General features: G+C 45.9%; 2 protein-coding genes across 3 annotated transcripts in view; one reads left to right on the forward strand and one right to left on the reverse strand.

Moving 5' to 3' along the window:
- Positions 1-6,978, forward strand: part of LOC106588250 ((E3-independent) E2 ubiquitin-conjugating enzyme UBE2O) — a 46,573-nt gene extending 39,595 nt beyond the window's left edge. For both annotated transcript variants that reach the window (XM_014177082.2, XM_014177088.2), the window contains exons 19-20: positions 825-979; positions 2,543-6,978. In XM_014177082.2, the coding sequence (XP_014032557.2) occupies positions 825-979; positions 2,543-3,124 (737 nt within the window). In that variant the 3' untranslated portion in view covers positions 3,125-6,978. The remainder of the gene's footprint in view (positions 1-824; positions 980-2,542) is intronic.
- An 80-nt stretch (positions 6,979-7,058) lies between these two features.
- Positions 7,059-20,698, reverse strand: part of LOC106588251 (sphingosine kinase 1-like) — a 28,163-nt gene continuing 14,523 nt past the window's right edge. Inside the window, exons 2-5 of the mRNA XM_014177092.2 lie at positions 18,820-18,969; positions 12,874-12,968; positions 12,438-12,553; positions 7,059-11,358 (exon numbers count right to left, since the gene is read on the reverse strand). Coding sequence (XP_014032567.2) covers positions 10,443-11,358; positions 12,438-12,553; positions 12,874-12,968; positions 18,820-18,969 — 1,277 coding nt within the window. The 3' untranslated portion in view covers positions 7,059-10,442. The remainder of the gene's footprint in view (positions 11,359-12,437; positions 12,554-12,873; positions 12,969-18,819; positions 18,970-20,698) is intronic.

The following is a 20,698-nucleotide window of genomic DNA, read 5'->3' on the forward strand; positions in this document are numbered from 1 at the left end:
TATCAGTAATATTCACCTCAGGATTTTGGAGACAATTATAGGGTTTGTTGCCATCTCAAACTATGCTAATAGGTTTATTCAGGTTAATCCACAAAAGGCAAAATACATTTGAGTTGTCAAAGGTGTTTGAGGTTAACCAAAGTTTGAGTCTTTACGTACACTAGAATGAAGGGTTAATGTGTGAATGTCTTTGATTTCTAAGGTATTTGGGTCCTTTGTAACGTTACTGATCCAATGTAGCTGTTTTTATCTCAATATCAAATCATTTCTGGTTAACAATTAAGTACCTTACTGTGTTTGTTTTAAATTAAAATGGTCAAAAAGGCAACAAATAGCTTCTTATCGAAGAGCAATTTCTTGAGCAAGATTTTTGCTAGGACTGTCTGGAATTGGTCTGAGTGGGGAGGGGAAAACTGAAAACTAGCTGTTATTGGCAGAGGTTTGGAATTGTCTTATTGGTCTATTACCTAATTTACCGGTGGGCCTGGCACCTACTACCATACCCTGTTCAAAGGCACTTCAATCGTTTGTCTTGCCCAGTCACACTCTACATGGCACACATATACAATCCATGTCTCAAGGCTTCAAATTCCTTCTTTAACCCGTCTCCTCCCCTTCGTCTACACTGTTTTGAAGTGGATTTAACAAGTGACATCATTAAGCGATCGTAGCTTTCACCTGGTCAGTCTGTTATGGACATTTTGTATAGTCGCTGTATATAAAATGCAGGACAATCACGTTTTTGACTGCGCTGGGCCTTTTTTAATGCTTGATTGTGTGTCTAGAAGAATCTAAAGCGTGTGCTATGTGTGTGTCTCTCCCAGGCCTGATCCTGGTCAACGAGCCCTACTACAATGAGGCAGGTTTCGACAGTGACCGGGGCCTGCAGGAGGGCTATGAGAACAGTCGCTGCTACAACGAGATGGCCCTCATCAAGATGGTGCAGTCCATGACCCAGCTGCTGCAAACACCCATAGAGGTTGGGATACAGTTTGACACTAGATAAATCAGATCAATCTGTTTTGTGTAGATTTTGTATACGATTTGATTTTACATTTACATTTAAGTCATTTAGCAGACGCTCTTATCCAGAGCGACTTACAAATTGGTGCATTCACCTTATGATATCCAGTGGAACAACCACTTTACAATAGTGCATCTAAATCTTTTAGGGGGGGGTTAGAAGGATTACTTTATCCTATCCTAGGTATTCCTTAAAGAGGTGGGGTTTCAGGTGTCTCCGGAAGGTGGTGATTGACTCCGCTGTCCTGGCGTCGTGAGGGAGCTTGTTCCACCATAGGGGTGCCAGAGCAGCGAACAGTTTTGACTGGGCTGAGCGGGAACTGTGCTTCCTCAGAGGTAGGGGGGCCAGCAGGCCAGAGGTGGATGAACGCAGTGCCCTCGTTTGGGTGTAGGGACTGATCAGAGCCTGAAGGTACGGAGGTGCCGTTCACCTCACGGCTCCGTAGGCAAGCACCATGGTCTTGTAGCGGATGCGAGCTTCAACTGGAAGCCAGTGGAGGAGCGGGGTGACGTGAGAGAACTTGGGAAGGTTGAACACCAGACGGGCTGCGGCGTTCTGGATGAGTTGTAGGGGTTTAATGGCACAGGCAGGGAGCCCAGCCAACAGCGAGTTGCAGTAATCCAGACGGGAGATGACAAGTGCCTGGATTAGGACCTGCGCCGCTTCCTGTGTGAGGCAGGGTCGTACTCTGAATACAAAACGCAGTAAAAATCCTCCAAATAAACGGACGGTTAATGTATGCTGATAGTTGCTGTACAAATTTCACCTGTAAGTCAAAGTGCCAAAGACACATTTCAATTTTCTGAAGATTTAAGAAAACGTTTATCTTATTACTGGATGAGTTGGGGATAAATGGCAGGTGGTGATGGATAGTTATAGTTGGGTGACAGCCTATGGTGCTGTGGTAGAGGTCTGTACATATTTGTGTTTAAGTGTTTTTCTTTTTTTATATTGCATATCTTGTGTTTTTGAGCCACGAATTTGCAGGTTAACTCTTTTTGGCTTGCTAGCTGGCATATGTTTTTGTTTGGAAAAATGCGTCACCCGGCTGCCAGTTCATGATCTTTTGAACATAATTTGAGGAGTTGCCTGACACTCAATAGGAATGGGAGATGGAGGCATACAGCAGTGCTGAGGCAGAGGGTTGGTCGTGAGGACGACTGGCTACTATTCTGAACTCTGTGTGGTGAGTTTTTGGTGCCCAGGGCTGCTGAGGTATCAACCTAGTGGGTGCAACACAGAGTGGAAGAGGCCCAGTGGCTAAAACACCCCCCATCACTATCCTCTGATCAGTTCCCTCCTCTCAAGCCGTGAACCGACCCTCTCCATCTTTGGACTAAAGACTTGGCCCCTGTTGGTTGACCTGTCATGATATATTGCTTGTTTGTTTTTGCTCTTGAAGAGCTTCGAGATTCTATGAAAAGCCTTATAGAAGTTATAAATTATTCTTATAGGTTATGATTCAGATCATGGTGAGATTGAGCCATAATGATTTATCTTTCGTCTGTTTCCAAACAGGTGTTCCAGCAGGAGATCCGGCAGCACTTCACCTCCAGCGGCTGGCGCCTGGTGCACCGCCTGGAGGCCTGGCTGGAGCTCCACGAGCTAGCCGAGAGGGGCCCTCCGCCAAGACCATCCCGGGACAGGCCTCCCTCAGTGGGGCCTCTAGACGAGACACTCCTCTTGGATCTTGTGGCCCACAGCACCCCCAACAAGCCCCAGGGCACCAAGGATGAAGAGCTGGAGGACTCTGGCCTGAGCCTTTCCACCACCGCCGCCTCCCAGCAGGAGCTCAGCCAGAACTTGGACTGCGACGGCGCCGTCTTGGCCAGTGAGGTAGCCGGGGCGAGTGTGGTGGTCTCCGGGTCTGTTAGGGGGGCCACCTCGGACACTGCGGGCGGCAGCCAGCCGGCGGTGCGACCAAAGAAGCGCAGGAAGAGCTACCGGAGCTTCCTGCCCGAGCGGAGCGGGTACCCGGACATTGGCTTCCCCCTCTTTCCTCTCTCCAAGGGCTTTGTGAAGAGCGTGCGCAGCGTGCTGCTGCAGTACCGGGCCGCCCTGGCCGCCACCTCCATCCCCGACCACATAGAGGACAAGTGACTAGTGACTCCCCCAACGCCTACCACCTCAAAGCCCACACTCCAAAAGCTGCACTGTGCCCCCAATGATTTCCCAAATAGCCCCCCCGTACGCTCTGATCCCCCTTGCCCAACTGCTGCCCAGTGCCCCTACCCATCAGCCATCTATCTAGTGCACTCTTGCACCCTCCCTCAGACCACTAGAAGTTAACTGGGTGTATGTGCTTTTCTGTCAGTGTCCAGAGGCCAGACAGAGGCCGGATGTGAAGGGAGAGGAGTGGGAGTGTCTTATGGGGATCTAAGCCATGAACCATAAGCGCCCTCCCTCATATTGGACCCTCTGAGCTCTCACGGACACACAATCAAGGAGCGAGAGCCTCGACTGGAAGGCAGCGCCACACGTCTGCCCCTTGTGGACCCTCCTAGGCCCTGACGGACGAGGAAGGAGAGGAGGAGAGATGCAGAGCTGGTTTGATTAAAAAAAAGTAAAAAAGTGCCATTGACTTGCATCGTCTATAGCTGCTGTAAGAGGAAGTGGAATTACCTGAAGAGTGACATTCTTTGTGAATTGCCGCCACAAATTCATTTTCTTAGCACAAATTAAAATGTTACTCCGCCGTGTCAATTGGATCTAAACTGAATGGAGGCTCTTACAGTAGCCATGGGGTCCTGGAATCTGCAGGCTCAACCTGGACAGATTCTCAAAGCTGGGTTTTCTCTGAACTACATTTCCCAGTATGCCTGGCTCCTTTGACCCTGGCGGGCACCCTTAGCACTGCTCCTGTGCCCTGTTACCACCCTGCACTCTCCAATCAACAGACAATCTCGGCAGGGCTGGGCACCTTTTGACACGCTGACGTATTGAGTTTCTTTTTAATCTAGATGTTACTGGTTGTTTGCTTTTTGCCCTGCTCCTCTCGTTCTTTCTCGCTTCAGACACACACACACACTATCTGAATGTTATTAACTGCCCACCTACACCCGCTTCACTCTGCTATGTCCTTGTTGGTTCCCTCGCCAATCGCTCGCACCAAAACACGTCGTTGCAGAAACACTTGAGTGACAAGTTTACATACTAATCACTACTTCTGGATGTTATATAACTTACTAGGCCCTACGGTATATCCCTGAGGAGAGACCTGGCTCTAGAATAGAGGAGTGCAGTTACACAGAACTATATGACCTTACCTCTAGGTAAAGTCAAATGAGCTCTTTAATATCTTTGACTGTAGAAAGTTTCCATTCTCAGACTTGATAACTTTGACACTGTACAGACTTTTTTTAGTTATATCACCCATGTCGCTCTTTAGACTCCACTTGACATATTTTTTTTCTTCTACAAGGGATCAAGGCTAGGTTGAAAATGCCCAGTTTAAGACCACGTTCGAAAATAAACACATTCATTGGACCAGCACAGTTGCTGATTCGACAGGATTGGCGTTGAAACCGCGACCAGCGGTCAAGAAATCAAGTAAAGTGACTGTAGATCATTTGAAAAAAGTTTAAATGAATAGGATGACAGTTATGCTATGTGTTTGTTGAGTAGTTAGCTGAAATTCACTACGGTTGTGTTTTATTTTCCACTTTGATGGCTAACTCTCTGTACTGCTAACATTCACTACCATTCATTTTTCTGTCTGGTGCTGGTCCGACGAATGTTATTATATATTTTTTTTCTAACGCTTCTCCATGGAATTATTACCTTGTCTTAACCTTCTCCATGTTCAAGGTAGTGATGTTTTTTCCTTCCTTGCAGCTTTCATTGACCCTTTTGTCACTTAAAGGCTGGTCGTTCAGAATGGTCCTCCAGAGCTATCCCACAATCCTCTCTTCTGCTCACTCACTGGGCTACTACTAGAAGCAGAGCCACTACCGTGAACATGACGCGAGTAAAAAAACGCTATCCATTCCATCACTAAATGAGTCCTATCTCAACATGTTGCCTTACTTGAATTGTTCTTCTTAATATATTATCAGACCCTATGTACAGAGCTGCTTGTTACCCCGCCTGATACCCACTACATTCACCCCATTCCAGTGTTCAGAGGTTGGCCGTCTAACATCAGATCTGGGGTCAGTTTTCCCTGGACTTATGCTTAATTTAACAATTCGGAGGTAGGAAAAATGTATAACACGAATAATAAATAAAACAAAATAACTGATCCCAGATCTGCTTTGACAATGGCAACCCACAAGTTGAATGGTGAAGCTTCAGCCTCTCTATTCCAATGTTACTCTCAACTGCGGTTTGTTTGGTGATGGAGATTGATTGAAGTTTGTAGACAGAGATTGAGTGTGGATGCAGAAGTTTTTCATGAGCTTATATCTGATTTGGTTTTGTTCTCGCCCTTTGTCTTGAGCATGATGGCGTGTCACTGATTACCCCAAGATTGGAGTGGTATCCCGTTCTTTCATTTTCCCATTTTAAAGGGTGAATGATGCACTTTTGACAACATGGCCTCTGGCATAGTCATGCTTGTACTTTGTGATGTTACTTTTATGTTTCTTTAAATTATTGCTGGTTTGTTTATACTTGCTTGAAAAATGGTCAGTGTTCTATTTATTAACACAGGGAGCTTTTCTCTGTATGGCCACCAGGGGTCAGTGGTTCCATTCATTGTGTGCGCCGAAGAATGAAAGAAGCCTGGTCCCAGACCTGTATGTTCTTTGATCAACTCCTTTTGGCTAGTAGTTGATTTTAAAGCACAAACAGATTTAGGATCAAGTGTTAAAAGTACTACTGTGAAAGAAAGTGCAGCGATTTAACGCCATCTGGTTCTTTATATAGCCTGGTCCCAAATCTGTTTGTGCGATCTTTGGCAAGAATGCACAAACAGATCTGGAACTGGGCTAGTTCTGATAGTGCTTCCTTGGTTATTTGAACCGTCGCTGTTGACATCCATCTGAAATATATTATTATGCTCTTGCTTTTTGCCAGATATTCTGTTGGTCCATTCCCCTTGTGTTTACCGGTGAACTGAAAACGAGGGCGTTGGCTAGTCTTTTCGCTTGAACAAAGATGCTAAATGCTTAGTGTTCATGAGTGTGTGAGACAGTACAAAGTGCCATTTGTAAATGAGTGAGTGCAAGCGGGAGACAAACTGATTATTGTAAAGAAGAAAAGAAGAGCTGAATGGGATATTTTTTTTGTATTATTATTTTTCTCCTTCCACCTTAAAAGAAATATATAAATTCCTGTACCATGCATGGCAATCAGGCTTCCATTGCTTCTCTTCCTCCTTGACTTTCTTCCTCTTTTCTCTTTTGCTGCCTGTACAGTAAGCCCTGAAGGATGTTCCTTGTGCTTTCCCATTTTAGGCTGCAGTACTTGTAGCGTTGCAGCCTTGGTTGGTTCCCACCGACCTTCTCCTGTGTTTGCAACCATAGATCTCTCTCTCGCTCATGCACTTGTTTCTCCACTATTGCAAAAACAGAAAAAAAATGTGAAGCCAGGTCTTGAGAAAAAAACATGAAGGATTTCAAGCACATGAAGTTATGTAAAATTTTCTGTGTATGTTTATATTCAGACGTATTCATTACTGCGAGAGATTTCCAGCCAAAGCATGTAACATGTTGCTTTAAGCCTTGAACGGAGACAAGACTTGACTATACCATATGAACATTTCCACAGTGGCCTGTATTGGTAAACTTATGATTTTTAGCCTGATCCCTCTGTACAGAAGTCATGACTATACTATAAATACAAATATTTAACTAACTTGAGCTCTGTAAGTGGTCATGAGAACACTTGGGACATAAGTATACGTTTGCAGTTTTTTTCTTCTTGATTTGTCATTTTTTTACAGTTCCTTTCATTACGTTTCAAGACCTGTTTTTAAAGTGATGTATTAAACTTTGCAAGCAGTACCATGGTTACAAGTTGTCGCTTGTGGTGGATTGAATATGGTTGTAGAGTAGTGTTTCAGTTGACCTCACTCAAAGGACAAAACAGCAACTTAATCTTGTTATTCAAAAGAAACAAATGTTTTGGTTTTCACTTTATTTGATTCAACATTTTGGAAAAAGTGGAAAAATAGAGCTCTGTATTCAACTCAAGTAAAGAATATCAAATCAAGATTTGTGAAAAGAACAGTTACTTTCCCTTCACCAAATACACCTGAAAATCACAGTCAATAAGACAACAGTCAAGCAGCAGCAGTAAGACTCCAAGATTTTTGGGATAGTACTGGACTGAATTTCTTTAGCTATACACTTTCAAGTGACAACAATGGAGTATATTAGGGTCTGGGCCTGAGTTTTCACAAACTGGGACATTAAGCTTCATCAAACCTCCTTTTCCGTTCTTAAGCAAGCGCTCAATTCAACTGGAAATGGGTTACTGGAGTAGGTCCGTTTCCTCATAAATTAAATATTGAAGATGAATAGGACCGGTGTCAGGGTTGTATGCCAAGTCTACTAAGCGTCATAACAGTACACACCCCTCTTCCCACAACTAAGGGGCAACATGTTCAAGGCACACCAAACAGTTTCAGGGGCTCTTTCTCAATCGTCTAAAATCTGTCCTTGTTTCCTTTCCTGCATTGCTCTGATCTGAAAGAACTGAGCAGGTGAAAGCCTGCCAGCCTACCGATAATCTTCCACCATGTTTTCACCTGTCAAATATTTTCCAATCAGTGCAAACAACCAGAGAAAATGAAGAGGGTAAGAATTGTTACAATTGAGAAAGCGCCAGGGACTGCATCACCAGCAAGGCAGGCAGACTTGCATAGGCTATGAGTAGGGCCCAGAGTTTCCTAGTGAAGTGGTCAGGAAAATCTCATGGCCCAAGCTAGCTTTAAGGAATGGATTTTTTGGAGCATGTTTCAAGCCCGAGCAAAGCAGAACATTTCTGTCTGAACAACAATTAATCTCATGGAGGAACTGAAATAAGAGACTGTCATGTGCGTTTTGATATTTTCACATCCATTTCCCCGTCATAATGCTTCATGACTCATTGATTCCCAGCATGCTATGGGGCACGTTCCGCTGCCCAGGTGTTGCCAGAGTTTACAACTACATATGTATCAGCTAACCACAAATGTTATACTAGCAATTTGTCAGTCAACCAACGTCTGAGCAGGGGAACGCGACCAAGGTAAGGTTTGAAAATGCATGTGCTGCTGCTCTAAAATAGCAAGCAGTAGGGGGAGGAACACCAGATGAGCTCATGCCCCTGAAAGGGTTAAAAGCAGAGTTAATCATTTTGTACTTTAAACATCAATGCAAGGTGCTTTCTTTTGCATGCAGCACAGCTAAAATCACATTTGTCATTTCTTTAAATATGTCATTTTGGTCTTCCCCCGTATATAATTATTTAGTCTGGCCTGATGACCGGTTTACAACAAAGACAGTCATTGCACAATATCACATGAAATGGCCATTTTTGCATTTTGGGAAAATCTTGTGGCCCAAATGTGCGCTCATTCATATCAGGGGCACTTTGTGCCTCCAAAAAATATCAACCGAGGCCAAATAACATTCTCTCAGGGTATCCCCCAGTTCCATGACCTCTTATCATCCTGTGAGGCGAACAAGACGAACATAAACATCTTTCTTTCACAGTGTCAGTCAGAACCTTATGTTACACTGCTGTGGAGAAGGGCTGTGTCCCAAGACCACGTCTGCATCCATATGGGCCCTGTTCAAAAGTAGTGCACTTTATAGAGAATAGGGTGCCATTTGGGATGCATCCCACACAATGCTGGTCCCTCAGGCAGCATTTAACAAGTCAATACTCTCCCTCATCCCTCCCTCTTTACCATTCCCTGACTAATGTGCTGTTTAATCAAGCACCCCCTCTCTTCCTTTTGTGTTTAAGGCAGAATAATCGCCCGAGTTCAGAATCAGTTCAGAAGAGGGCTATGATGAGCGTAAACTCAGGCTAGCTACTGTAATAGCATCACATTAGCCTTAGGTTGCTCTTTATCATTTCATAGTTTATCTTCTCTGTGTGTGTGTGTTTTAAAGCTTTATGATAAGGTGAGGATTGCTGAGAAGGGGATGGGGTCTGTACCGTGTGTGCGTGTAGTGTACTGTTGGGGTGTCAGCTGTAGCTGCAGGCAGACAAAAGCGACGGACTGCCCTGTGGTGCACTGCAGTGTCGAGAAAGGGAGGAGGAGGGGATGGATGAATTAGATGGAAGAGAAGGATGGATGGGGGGAGGGGTATGGGGAAAGACTGCAGTTGGAGACCTGATACAGGCACTACAAGTCATCAGTCACTTAACCTGGACCTGTGCTGCATGCCTTCCTTTGCAGGACAGGCCACAACACAAAAAATAGGCCCTCACTCTAGGCCATTTTAAAGCTAGCGGTTCATGGAAATATGAGGTATAAAACAAGCACATATCAAATTACGTGAAGATATGTCTTCTTTAGTATACTTGTTTGCATGTCAATGTAAGGTGGCTGGTTGAAGAAGTAATGTAAGTATGGTGCGTTTTCAGCTAATCACAACATCCAAAATAAACTCCAATCTTTTCAAATCCAAAACCAGTCATCAAGTAGTCCAGGGTCTAGGCCTTAGGATAAACTACTGACCCTCAAGATTCAAGCTTCAAGGTAATCAAAAACAACCCTATGGTAATTGAGCATCAATGGTTGAGGGTTGTTTTCGGCATCGGCGCAACAGTCCCCTTATTGAGTTCAAATGACTTGGTTTCTAATAATGTCAATGCTGGCTTCTGGAGATTGTATGTATCTTCCATATTTCCACGTCACAGCGGAAGAGAGCAGTGAAGGCATCTATCCATACCTCACTCGTTGCATAAGAAAGAAAATGTAAGTTGCAATGCCCTTCCATAGACGTAAAGCATGCCCAGGGTCTGACTGACACTACATCATATGTACCCCTGGTAAGGAGAATGTTTGTGTGGGTGGGTGAAAATATTCAGATTTCATAAGTTATGCTTATGGAGTAAGACAGCAGAGCTCTTGATCGATCTCTCACCTCGGTTCTAGTAATATATTCATGTCATAGCTTGCAACAGCCGACTAAAGGCCAGTTGCTTTGTGATAGTGGGAAGCCATCTTAGAACAGCCTAAATGCTAATTAATGGGAGATTGAACATTGGGCTCTGTAGAAATAAAACATTCCCACCCATTGTGAACTTTTTGTGTTCTAGCCTTGCTACTCCTTCGTGGCACTTCCAATTCAAAGCAGAAATTCAGAGAAGACTAAAAAGTCCATTAATCCCACCTCCCCTTTAGATCTGAGCAGAAAATGCTAATGCTAGTTGTTAGCATTGTCCAGAAAAATGCTAACTAATATTAGCTTTTAGCGTAGCATATCTATTAGCATAACATGCTAACGCTAGCTATCCATCCAGTGGATCTTGTTTATCATCTAGTGATGAGCCTGGCTATCCCGCCGTGTACCTGGGCCTGGACCGGCCCATACTCCACCACCTCCCCATCCACCGTGATCACCCCTTTTGACGAGTAGGGCTCCAGCCGCAGCGCCCGCACCCGGGTGTACACCAGGTGGGGGCAGTTGTTGGCCAGGTGGGTGCCCTTCTCCATGGCCAGGAAGAGCCGGAGCAGGGCCATGCGCGATATGCCTGCTCGGACGTATATTAGGTGGATGAGGCCGTCATCAAGTGTAGAGTCAGGTGCGACATATAGGTCCTTTGCCAGGTGAGACTGGTACATGGCCAGCATGAGGACATAGTCCTCCTCGGGCACCACCACCCAGTCGCTGGGCACCGGCTGGTCCAGGGGCACCAGGAGAGAGTCTGGCGGGCCTGTTAGGGTGGCATTTGCGGACATGGGTTCCCTCTTCTTCGCCTTGAAGGCATTGTTTGAGTTACGGAAGGTGTGGTGGGCTGCGTTCTGGCACGGTGAGTCCTTCAAAGGTCGGCAGAGGAGGGTGGAGGAGCAGAATGCAGACGATGGCGGTTGGTGTTGAGGTGACATGCTTGTCATCTCCTCCAACGAGACTGGCGATTGCCCATCCTCCTCTCCATCCACCTCGTCAACCGGCAGGTATGCCAGACGGCCCTTATACACCCTCAACGATGCCAACCTGACCAATGTGCCCATGGTGAAGCGGGCGGCACCCACGTGGCGGTACTTCTCGCTCTCCACGTCCACGTCAGCCACAAAGCCCCAGGCCAGCGAGAGGAAGGAGAAGAGGCGCGTGGGGTTGGAGGGGCTGGAACCCAGGTGAACGGAGGCCAGGTCCATGCGAGACACCAGGCCCTTACACAGCAGGAAGCCACAACTGACCAGCAGCTCCTCGCTTGACACCGGCTGGGCCCTGTCAGGGGGGAGGAGAGAGAAAGAGGGGGGGAGAAGAATGGGGGGAGTAGGAAGAAGGGGGACAGAGAGGGGGGAATTAAGCGGTAGACTCGACAGACAAAGACAAGCCCAGCTGGGGGGGTTAATGGGACCACCAGCCCCACATCCACCACTCAGCCTGCTGTCCTTCCTCCTCTACATCACAGCCTATTAGATAATGACGTCTCAATAGAGTTCCATACGACTGGGGTCACGTCCATATGGCAGCATATCCATATTCAGCTTGTATTCAATATTCAACCTAGGCATTAGGCTCACCATTCAATAGCAGCCATTGGGATCTCCGTTTGGCTTTCTTTTATCATGGCTTTTGTACATTGTATTTTATATACACAATAACATCGTACCATTTTGAGCTTTTTTCTTAGTCACTGAAAAGGGAACCTGGGTGTAGCATCTCTTAACAACCAGTAGAGGGGGTTCTAACTATAAACGATTAGAGTCATCCGATCCCACTGCTCAAGGCAAAACTGACCCGTTTTTACCGTTTCCTAGAGCCTACAGCCCGAACAGATCTGGGACCAGCATATATACATAGAGAAACCGGTGATACAGTTGATACAGGGGTGATACGGGGGTAGGTAGACAGACAGGAGGGCATGCTGGTTGTGTAATTGTGATTCATTGTTTTGATGTTCTGTACTGTGGTGGTTAAAGAATGAGCCAGCAGCAGTATGTTTGTTCTCCACTACTGATTTCTGGGGATTTACTCAGTCCAGTTTGTCAAACATATGGGCAGTAGTAGGCCCTGTGCTGGTGTAGATGGTTGTCTATAGTGGGTGCTTCTTCTCGGTCTTCCTGGAAGTATATTTCTCACCCAACTGGATAAATTGGTTTTCAATTAATTATTCCCTTCTTTGAGGTAATCACTGATTCAACATGGGAAACATCAAAGCAATGCATTACTTGCCACAAGTAATCATGCCAGATTGAGTACTTCAAGGAAGGGGAGGGGGAAAGCACGCATTTTCAAAGTACATTTTTGGGACTAACTGCTGCTATCTAACTGCTCCATGGGGGTCTTGGTGTGTCACCCACCCAGAGTAGTGGTGTATAGAGGCAGCCAGGGCGTTACCGGAGCCCCCTGGTAGGATGCCCAGTGGGGTCTGGATGGCCTTCTCCCAGTCCTCTCTCTCCATCAGGCCATTCACAACCTGGGGGGGACAGAGAGCAGGGGTCACCCAACAGCCAGAGACTCACCAGATCTAGGGCCCCTTTCACAGACCAAGATGAGGCCTGGTCTAAACTAAACTGCACTTTCAGTGGGAACTCTCCAAAAATAGGCTGAAAATCGGTGTCTGTGTAACAATATGCAAAGTCAGGCAGAACCACGGATCTCAGCAAACTGGGGTTTGAGGTTTAGAAGCTAAATGGATGCCCTGTCGGCACTAAAAGTTCCAAGACAGTTACTAGGTCAAGTAAGAATGTAAATTTGAATTAGTGTCGGGAATGGATTATTGCATTTGTACCTCACCTCAAACAGCAGTCCATCCCCGGACATGATGACTAGAGCGCCCCACTTTGACAGGTCAGCCTCTCTCACCAACTCCCTGGCATGGTTCTGCCGCTCTGAAAACATACAAGGAAGAAGAGTACATTTACATGTGTTTAGGTGTGTACGTGGCCGTAAAATCACTGTGTGTTATTGTAGTGTCAAAATCCCTCTCTTTTGTAGTTGTGAGACCTTTAACTTTCCAATCAATTTGGGAATCAAGAGGGTGTGTGGTTTGACAAAGTGCAGAAATTTGAGATGACAAGGGCAAGTATGACCCTTCAGGGGACAAACTGTTGTGAATATGTAACAGTAGAGCTTCCGTCCCTCTCCTCGCCCCTACCTGGGCTTGAACCAGGGACCCTCTGCACACATCAACAACTGACACCCACGAAGCATCGTTACCCATCGCTCCACAAAAGCCGCGGCCCTTGCAGAGCAAGGGGAACAACTACTTCACGGTCTCAGAGCGAGTGACGTCACCGATTGAAAGGCTATTAGCGCGCACCACCGCTAACGAGCTAGCCATTTCACATCGGTTACAAATACAATAGCTGAACAACAAAACAAAGGGAACATGGAAGGTAGACTACACAGGAGATTGGTGGTAGAGCACAACTGATATGCCACCTACAGTACCAGGCTCAGTGGAGGCTGGTGAGGGGAGGACGGCTCATAATAATGTCTGGAACGGTGTAAATGGAATGGCAAACCCATGGAAACTATATATTTGTTGTATCTGATACCATTCCACCAATTCCACTTCAGACGTTTCCATGATCCCGTCCTCCTCAATTAAGGTGCCACCAACCTCCTGGCTAGCAGCACATGTCTTTAGGGCAGACAGGACAGTTGATATGCCACCTTAATGAAATGCAGTATCACATTGTAAATTAGATTAAAAGGCCAAATTACGTTATAGGGCCCTCCATCAAATTTGACTGAGGCAATCAACAGATTGTACATTGCGACAGGAGTAGGATTACGTTTCCCTTATGATGCTGATCTAAGGTCAGATTCTCCCTCAATGGTTAAGGTTGGGCTTAGGTGAGGGTAAGCTGATCCTAGAACTGTATCCATCATTCCACCAGGAGAAGGATAATGTTTCCCCTAGCACTGACCTAAAGTCAGTTTTGTGTTATTTATCAGTATGGTTAAGGTTATGCTCAGGTGAGGGTAAACTGCTTGTAGATCTGTACTAATGGCTCCTAGAGCTGTAATTAATTTTCTTTAGGGGGCAGTAGTCTGTCAGTGGAGGCTGCTGAGGGGAGGATGGCTCATAATAAGGGCCGGAACGGAGTGAATGAAATGGCATGGAAACCATGTGTTTGATGTATTTGATAACATTCCACCAATTCCGCTCCAGCCCTTACCATGAAGCCCATCCTCCCCAATTAAGGTGCCACCAACCTCCTGTGTAGTCTATATATAGTGAGTGACTGGTACTGCTTCCTGTATCATCACCATTACTTTTCAATCGCACCTTTTATTCCCCTACATTTCCCTAACACTCTGCCAGGTTAATATTAGCAGCACAATCTCAGAGAGAAGCGCACACGTTCACGCACACACACACACACACACACACACACACACGCACACACGTATTTCCTCTCGCCTCAAAACACACTCTTTATAAAAGGCCAGACCGTCTAAGAGCTCTTTGGTTGTAGCCACTCAAGCTTAACAGTATAAGCCAAGTCTCTCTTTCTTCCCCAGGGAATCTTATCTCTACCTCTCTCTAAGGCTGTGTTTACACAGGCAGCCAATTCTGATCTTTTTTACACTAATTGGTCTTTTGACCAATCACATCAGATCTTTTTCATAGCTGATCTAATTTGGTCAAAAACATCAGATTTGGGCTGCCTGTGTGATTGCAGTGTCTGTTTGCACAGAGATACTGTATAGCAGTATGTAACCCCCAGCGTTACATATTGTTGTTGTAGCCCCGGACAAAAACACCTGATTCTGCTTGTCAAGGGCTTTATGATTAGTTGACAAATAGAATCAGGTGTGCTTGTCAGGGGGCCACAACAACAATATGTACCGCTGGGAGTACTGGAGGACCGGAGTTGGGCAACACTCTTGTAGATCTTGATGAAACCCACCGACAGCAATACCCTCTCTCTATTTTTCCTTTCCGTGTATGTAGTCTACAATACAGTAGTGCGATTGTTCAGTGTATCGTTTTATGCTGGTCTTGACACAGCAGTAGAGAGCATTTCCCTCTGCAACATAGGCCTCGGGGGTATCCGTGCCAAATGGCACCCTACCCCCGACATAGTGCACTACTTTTGACCAGGGCCTACTTTTGACCAAGTAGTGCACCGTGTAGGGAATAGGGTGCCATTTGAGACGCAGCGAGACCTTTCGTTCATTACCCTCCTGCTGGGCCTGAGAACCGTATATACAGGCAGGGAAAATCAATTTCCCTTCACCAGTCTCCTCACGTGACATTTGCATATGCAGAGGCTGTAAACGTAGTGTGTAGATAACCGGTCAGTGTTAAGGCGGAGGGCAGCGCAGCTGGAAAATATAAGTTGGCTGGTTGCTAAGTAGGAGGAGATGTTGTTAACCCACTCCCTTTACTGTTAATGGTGATCGCTGATAGTAGCCGCTAGCAAAAAGGCAGGGAGATAGCATGTGTGTGTGTTAAAGTGCTCACACGCATACACACAAACAGCTCGGGGCGGGGGCTGTGCTTTTAGTCATTTTTATGAGTGTTTGCGCGAGGTTGGATGTTAAAATATATGAGGTCTGGGAATGGGTGCAGTACAGACAGCTGACGGGGAAGTTGGTGCTTTTAGTCATTTTTATGAGTGTTTGTTTTGGTGTTGGGTTGGAAGGTAAAATATAGAGGACTGGGTGCAGGGCAGTACTGTAGTGTAGCTTGACTGACCGGCTCAGTCTCTGGGCTGCATGCAATTGTTCTTCCTCTTCCCAGCTCTGTGGCTCTGTGCCTCGAGATAATCATTACACCACTCCCTTCTGCTCTACACTGGCCCTTGGGTGGAGGGGAGGTGTGTGTGAGTTTGGCCAACTATCCTGTTCTCTACTGTGTGTGTGTGTGTGTGTGTGTGTGTGTGTGTGTGTGTGTGTGTGTGTGTTGTGGACAACTATCCTGTTCTCTGCACTGTGTGTGTGGGCGTGCACATGTGTCTCTCAGGGCAGCCATCGTTGTCCCTCTAAAGAAGCTATAATTCAGACTCGGATTCCAAAAAACAGAACGAGCGCGAGGCTTAACCTTCGATGCCACCATGTAGTTTCATGTCCCCAGACTCCCCTCGTCCTACTCACTTTGCTTCACTCTCCTTTCTCTGTCCCCCTCCTCCCAGCCACACTCTCACTGACCCTGCCTCCCACAAAAGGGAGGTTCCAAACCCATCTCACACAAGGGTATATACAGTATGCTGCTGGGCTAAGGCCACAGTCATGACAGACATGACATTTGAAAAAAGGGACATTTTAATGGTCTGGGAATGATGAGGATCGCACCAGGGCTCCATAATGCACACGGACATTAATAGCAGGGGTCCTTTTCCTTGCCGTGTGTGCCTACCTGTTCACAAAGGCTATGCCGAGTGTGTGTCTAACTGGAGACTTTGGGTCAACAGAGGTGGAGCAGAAGTGTGTGTGTGTGTGTGTGTGTGTGTGTGTGTGTGTGTGTGTGTGTGTGTGTGTGTGTGTGTGTGTGTGTGTGTACATAAGTCAACCCGGTTGGGAGCTGGAGGACACGCTGTGGCAGCTTAGTCAGCACCCAGGGACTGGGACTGCGTGAGGGATGTAGAACCACTAGAACCCCCCCTGTGGACCAGCCATAGAACAGGCCACAGGCTATAGAACTCACTGTACTGTTTTGAAAAACTAACCTAGGTTACAACGACACTGGAAAGATAACATCCCGCAAACGATTCTCCTAGGTCTCAAACTGACTGACTCTTAGTAGAAAAAGCCAGTGTTGACTATTATCTAGTTTCCGGGTCATATTATGGACTTTTACTGTTCTGTTCCAAAACCAACACAGCTAGCACTGATGGTAGATGGGTCACAACTGCACTGATCTCACTGGGAAGACTGTCCCTGGGAAAAGAAGTGGGAGATAGCTAAGAGCGAGGGAAAGACAGCGCGAGAGAGAGAAAGAGAGAAACAGAGATCCTTTGAGACCCTCGTGCCAAGCATCCTCCATGACCAGTTGCCCCGTCTCCCTCTGGGTAGTGAACTCATCCTTCCCCTCCCACTGGCACCAAACACAGCCAGGGCTCCAATAATGGGCCTGTCCTCGCTCATTAGCGTCCCCATGCTAACCGTCCGCCAGGCTAGCACAGCTCTGGCCCTGCCTCACTGGATTAGCACCCAGAGCCTCTGATATTTTCCTTTCCCATTGACCTTTTCAGCATGGTTCCAGTAAATGGATAACCAGTCCAGCCCAGTACAGCTTGGCTCGGCTGGACTCTAGTGTTAAAAGGTGTAGCAATGGTGATGCAGAATCTTTGTTTGCAAACTAACGCCTGCACAACCTTTTTGTCTTACTCTGAAAAGTGTTGGCATCTACCTGTATGGTGACTACCTGGCTATTACAGGTTAGATTGAATCAAGCCCAGCGTCTCCGAGCTGTGGCTGATCATGGAGAAGGATGATGACATCCCAATAGACAATGTCCTAGAGAGATTCTAAAGTCAGAGATGATCTACCCTTGTGTCTGGCAAGCTAGATCACCCATCCTTCTGCATAGGACTAGAACAAGGGCTCTCTTCAATGGGGAATTGACTGTTCTCAGAAATAATGTGCTTTTACATAGATTAAATTCTCCATTCTATCCAGACTTTGTTCTCAGGATTAATTTCCCATAAAGTGTGTCCCCAAAGTCAGGGGTAGTTCTGAACTCTTTTTTTTAAATATATTTTCCAATTTTAACATATTCAGCATTTCAGAATGCGTTCAGAGGAATGCTCTCTCAATTCTAGGAAAGGGATTAACTTTCTTGCCTGCTCTCTGACACTGCAGTCATTTAAGAACAGAGAGAGGGAGAGAAACTCAATAACCTAAAACTAGGGCTGAAATGTAGGGCTTCAAAAGCTACATCCGGATCATATTCATTAGGGACCAAGTGGTAGAAAATGTACTAAAACATGGTAGGGACTGCCTAAACTTGTCCAACAACAAACGTTTCTTTTTCAGTTACAAAGCGGTTAGCTACGGTGTGCCCTGATGGATATGACCCATCTGATAAGCTTTGAACCAGAAGCCCAATGCAAAACCAGGACATTATCATTACAATGTCCCCAGACTGTGGCAGCACACATTATAATGATTACCCCATCAATGTGGCTTATAAATTACACACACACACACACACACACACACACACACACACAGATTATTAGCCCATCAATAGGGTCCATAACATGAAATCAGATTGAGGTTTGTGTATAAACATAACATATTACATAATGGATCTACATACATACATATGTGCCAGCAGCAGATGAATGACTGCCAGCTAACGATGAAAACAGCCAGAGGATTTATAATGGGGGGAGAGAAAGAGGGAGGGTCAGCTTGAGAGAGACGGCCATTTGCTGCTTTGCTTTGTGGGATATTGCCAATTAGAGTGGAGGGACACAGAATGATGGTTTCTGTTTTGTTTGTCCAGTCTGCCAAGCGGTTGAGCGTGTGTGTGTGTGTGTGTGTGTGTGTGTGTGTGTGTGTGTGTGTGTGTGTGGTGCTGGTAGTGCAGTGCTTTGACAGTCGAGTTATTCATTAACCTGTAATTGCAGGTGTCAGTGCAGGATATTGACCTGTGATAACCTGTGTGTCAGTGTATGTACATGCATTAACTCAGCAGAGATGACGTGCGTGTGTGTGTGTGTGTGTGTGTGCTTTCATGCATGCATGTGTGTATATGCACGTACAGTACGCTAAACTCACCAGTGATGACCAGTGTGTGTGGGATCCCGGCCTCGTTAAGCATGCGTTGGACGTGTCCGGTGAAGAGGCTGAGGGCCTGGCCCTTCCCACTGTGGGGGTTCACCAGTAGCATGACGCCGCAGGGACGGTGCACCTCACTGTAAAGCACACCTAGAACAGAGAGATGCATGGACAGAGGTTATGACAGATGTTAGACCTGCTATTTCTGATAACCTTGGCAGAAAATCCCATAAATACAATCCTACACAATTATAAAGTTCATATTCAGTGTGTTTAGCATAATTACATTTGTCCCTTTCTGTAACATACATGATTTCCAGTGTTTCACCCAAGGTGCGGGTTGATGGTCACTAGACATGACACTGAATGTTATGGATGATTCTCATGTCTGTTGATAGTGATTGACGCCAGACTGGAGGTACAAGGATCGAGGACACACTGATGTGTGATTCTGTAGCAGCGGACAGTCATTCCCTTTTTGGTTTAACGTCCTACAAGCCTCTCGGGCTGGCGTTTCCAGAACATTTGGTGCTGTCGGATTAGGACATAAAGGGCCTGTCTCCAAGAGGCCAGTTAGATATTTTCTCTACTTCTGTGCTGGGTGTTGTATCCCTGTGCAACTTGTAATAAACCAGATAGACTCAATCTGTGACTTCTCTTTCGTTACAATAATAGGCAATGGAGGGAGAAGCTTGATGTTACTATTATTAAGGCCAGGAGTTTTTCCCGACAATGTTCCATGACCAGGCCCTATAACTAGAGCCCAGAGTTTTTCCTGTTTAGGTCACATTGGTAGTCAGGAAAAACTCCTGTCCCTTATGTCTACCATTAATCCTCAGAATATACTGATTAGACAAACACTCAGAACTATGACTCGGGCTTCTTTGCCAATTATTAACTTTCTGCATCAGTTCTCTCGAGCTAAACCATTCTGGGAAATTAAAGTATTTTAGTCACGGAGGATGGAAAAGCAAGATAAACAAGTTTGACAGATGATGAATGACTTGCTATGGGTGGAGCACAGGGACAGTGCTTTGGATGCTCCCTGGATGAGGTCATCCACCAACATCAAACCTAATTGGCAGGATGTGTTTTTCTAGACGACAACACGTCTACTGGAGCTACTGTCAACATATATTGCAGACTACACCATTACAAGTTAGGAAACACCACCTATCAGAGTTACCATATCTGTACTACTGTGAACAGTGTATTGCAGACTATGAGTGTGTCCCAAATCGCACCCTATTCCCTTTATAGTAGTGCACTACTTTTGAGTAGGGAATAGGGTGCCATTAGGGATGCAAGCCTCTGACAACACAGGTTAGGTTATGAAACCTCACCTATCAGTACCGTAGATCTGTGGTATCTGTGGAGTTTGGTCACGGGGCTTTGACTTAGCGTAAGAGGGCATAAGATGGAATGGTCTACTGTAAGAGCCTTGTCACAAGGCAGTTAAAGTGACATCGTGTTTTCTTGTGTGTTTGATAACACATGGTCTCAGTTAACATGGCCTATTGTACCTAGATAGGCTTCCTACCTTGCTTGACGTATACCGAACAAAAATATCAACTCAACATGTAAAAGTTTACATCCCTGTTAGTGAGCATTTCCCCTTTGACAAGATAATCCATCCCCCTGACAGAAGTGGCATATCACGAAGCTGATTAAAAAGCATCATTACACAGGTGCACCTTGTGCTGGGGACAATAAAAGGCCACTTTAAAATGTGCTTTTTTTAATGGGGGAAAATGTATTCTGATTGGCTGGTCCTGGCTCCCCAGTGGGTGGTCCTGGCTCCCAAGTGAGTGGGCCTATGCCTTCCCCACCCATGGCTGCACCCATGCCCAGTCATGTGAAATCCATAGATTACGGCAAA

The sequence above is a fragment of the Salmo salar genome, chromosome ssa02 (genome assembly GCF_905237065.1).
Source record: "Salmo salar chromosome ssa02, Ssal_v3.1, whole genome shotgun sequence".
NCBI classification, from domain to species: Eukaryota; Metazoa; Chordata; class Actinopteri; order Salmoniformes; family Salmonidae; genus Salmo; species Salmo salar.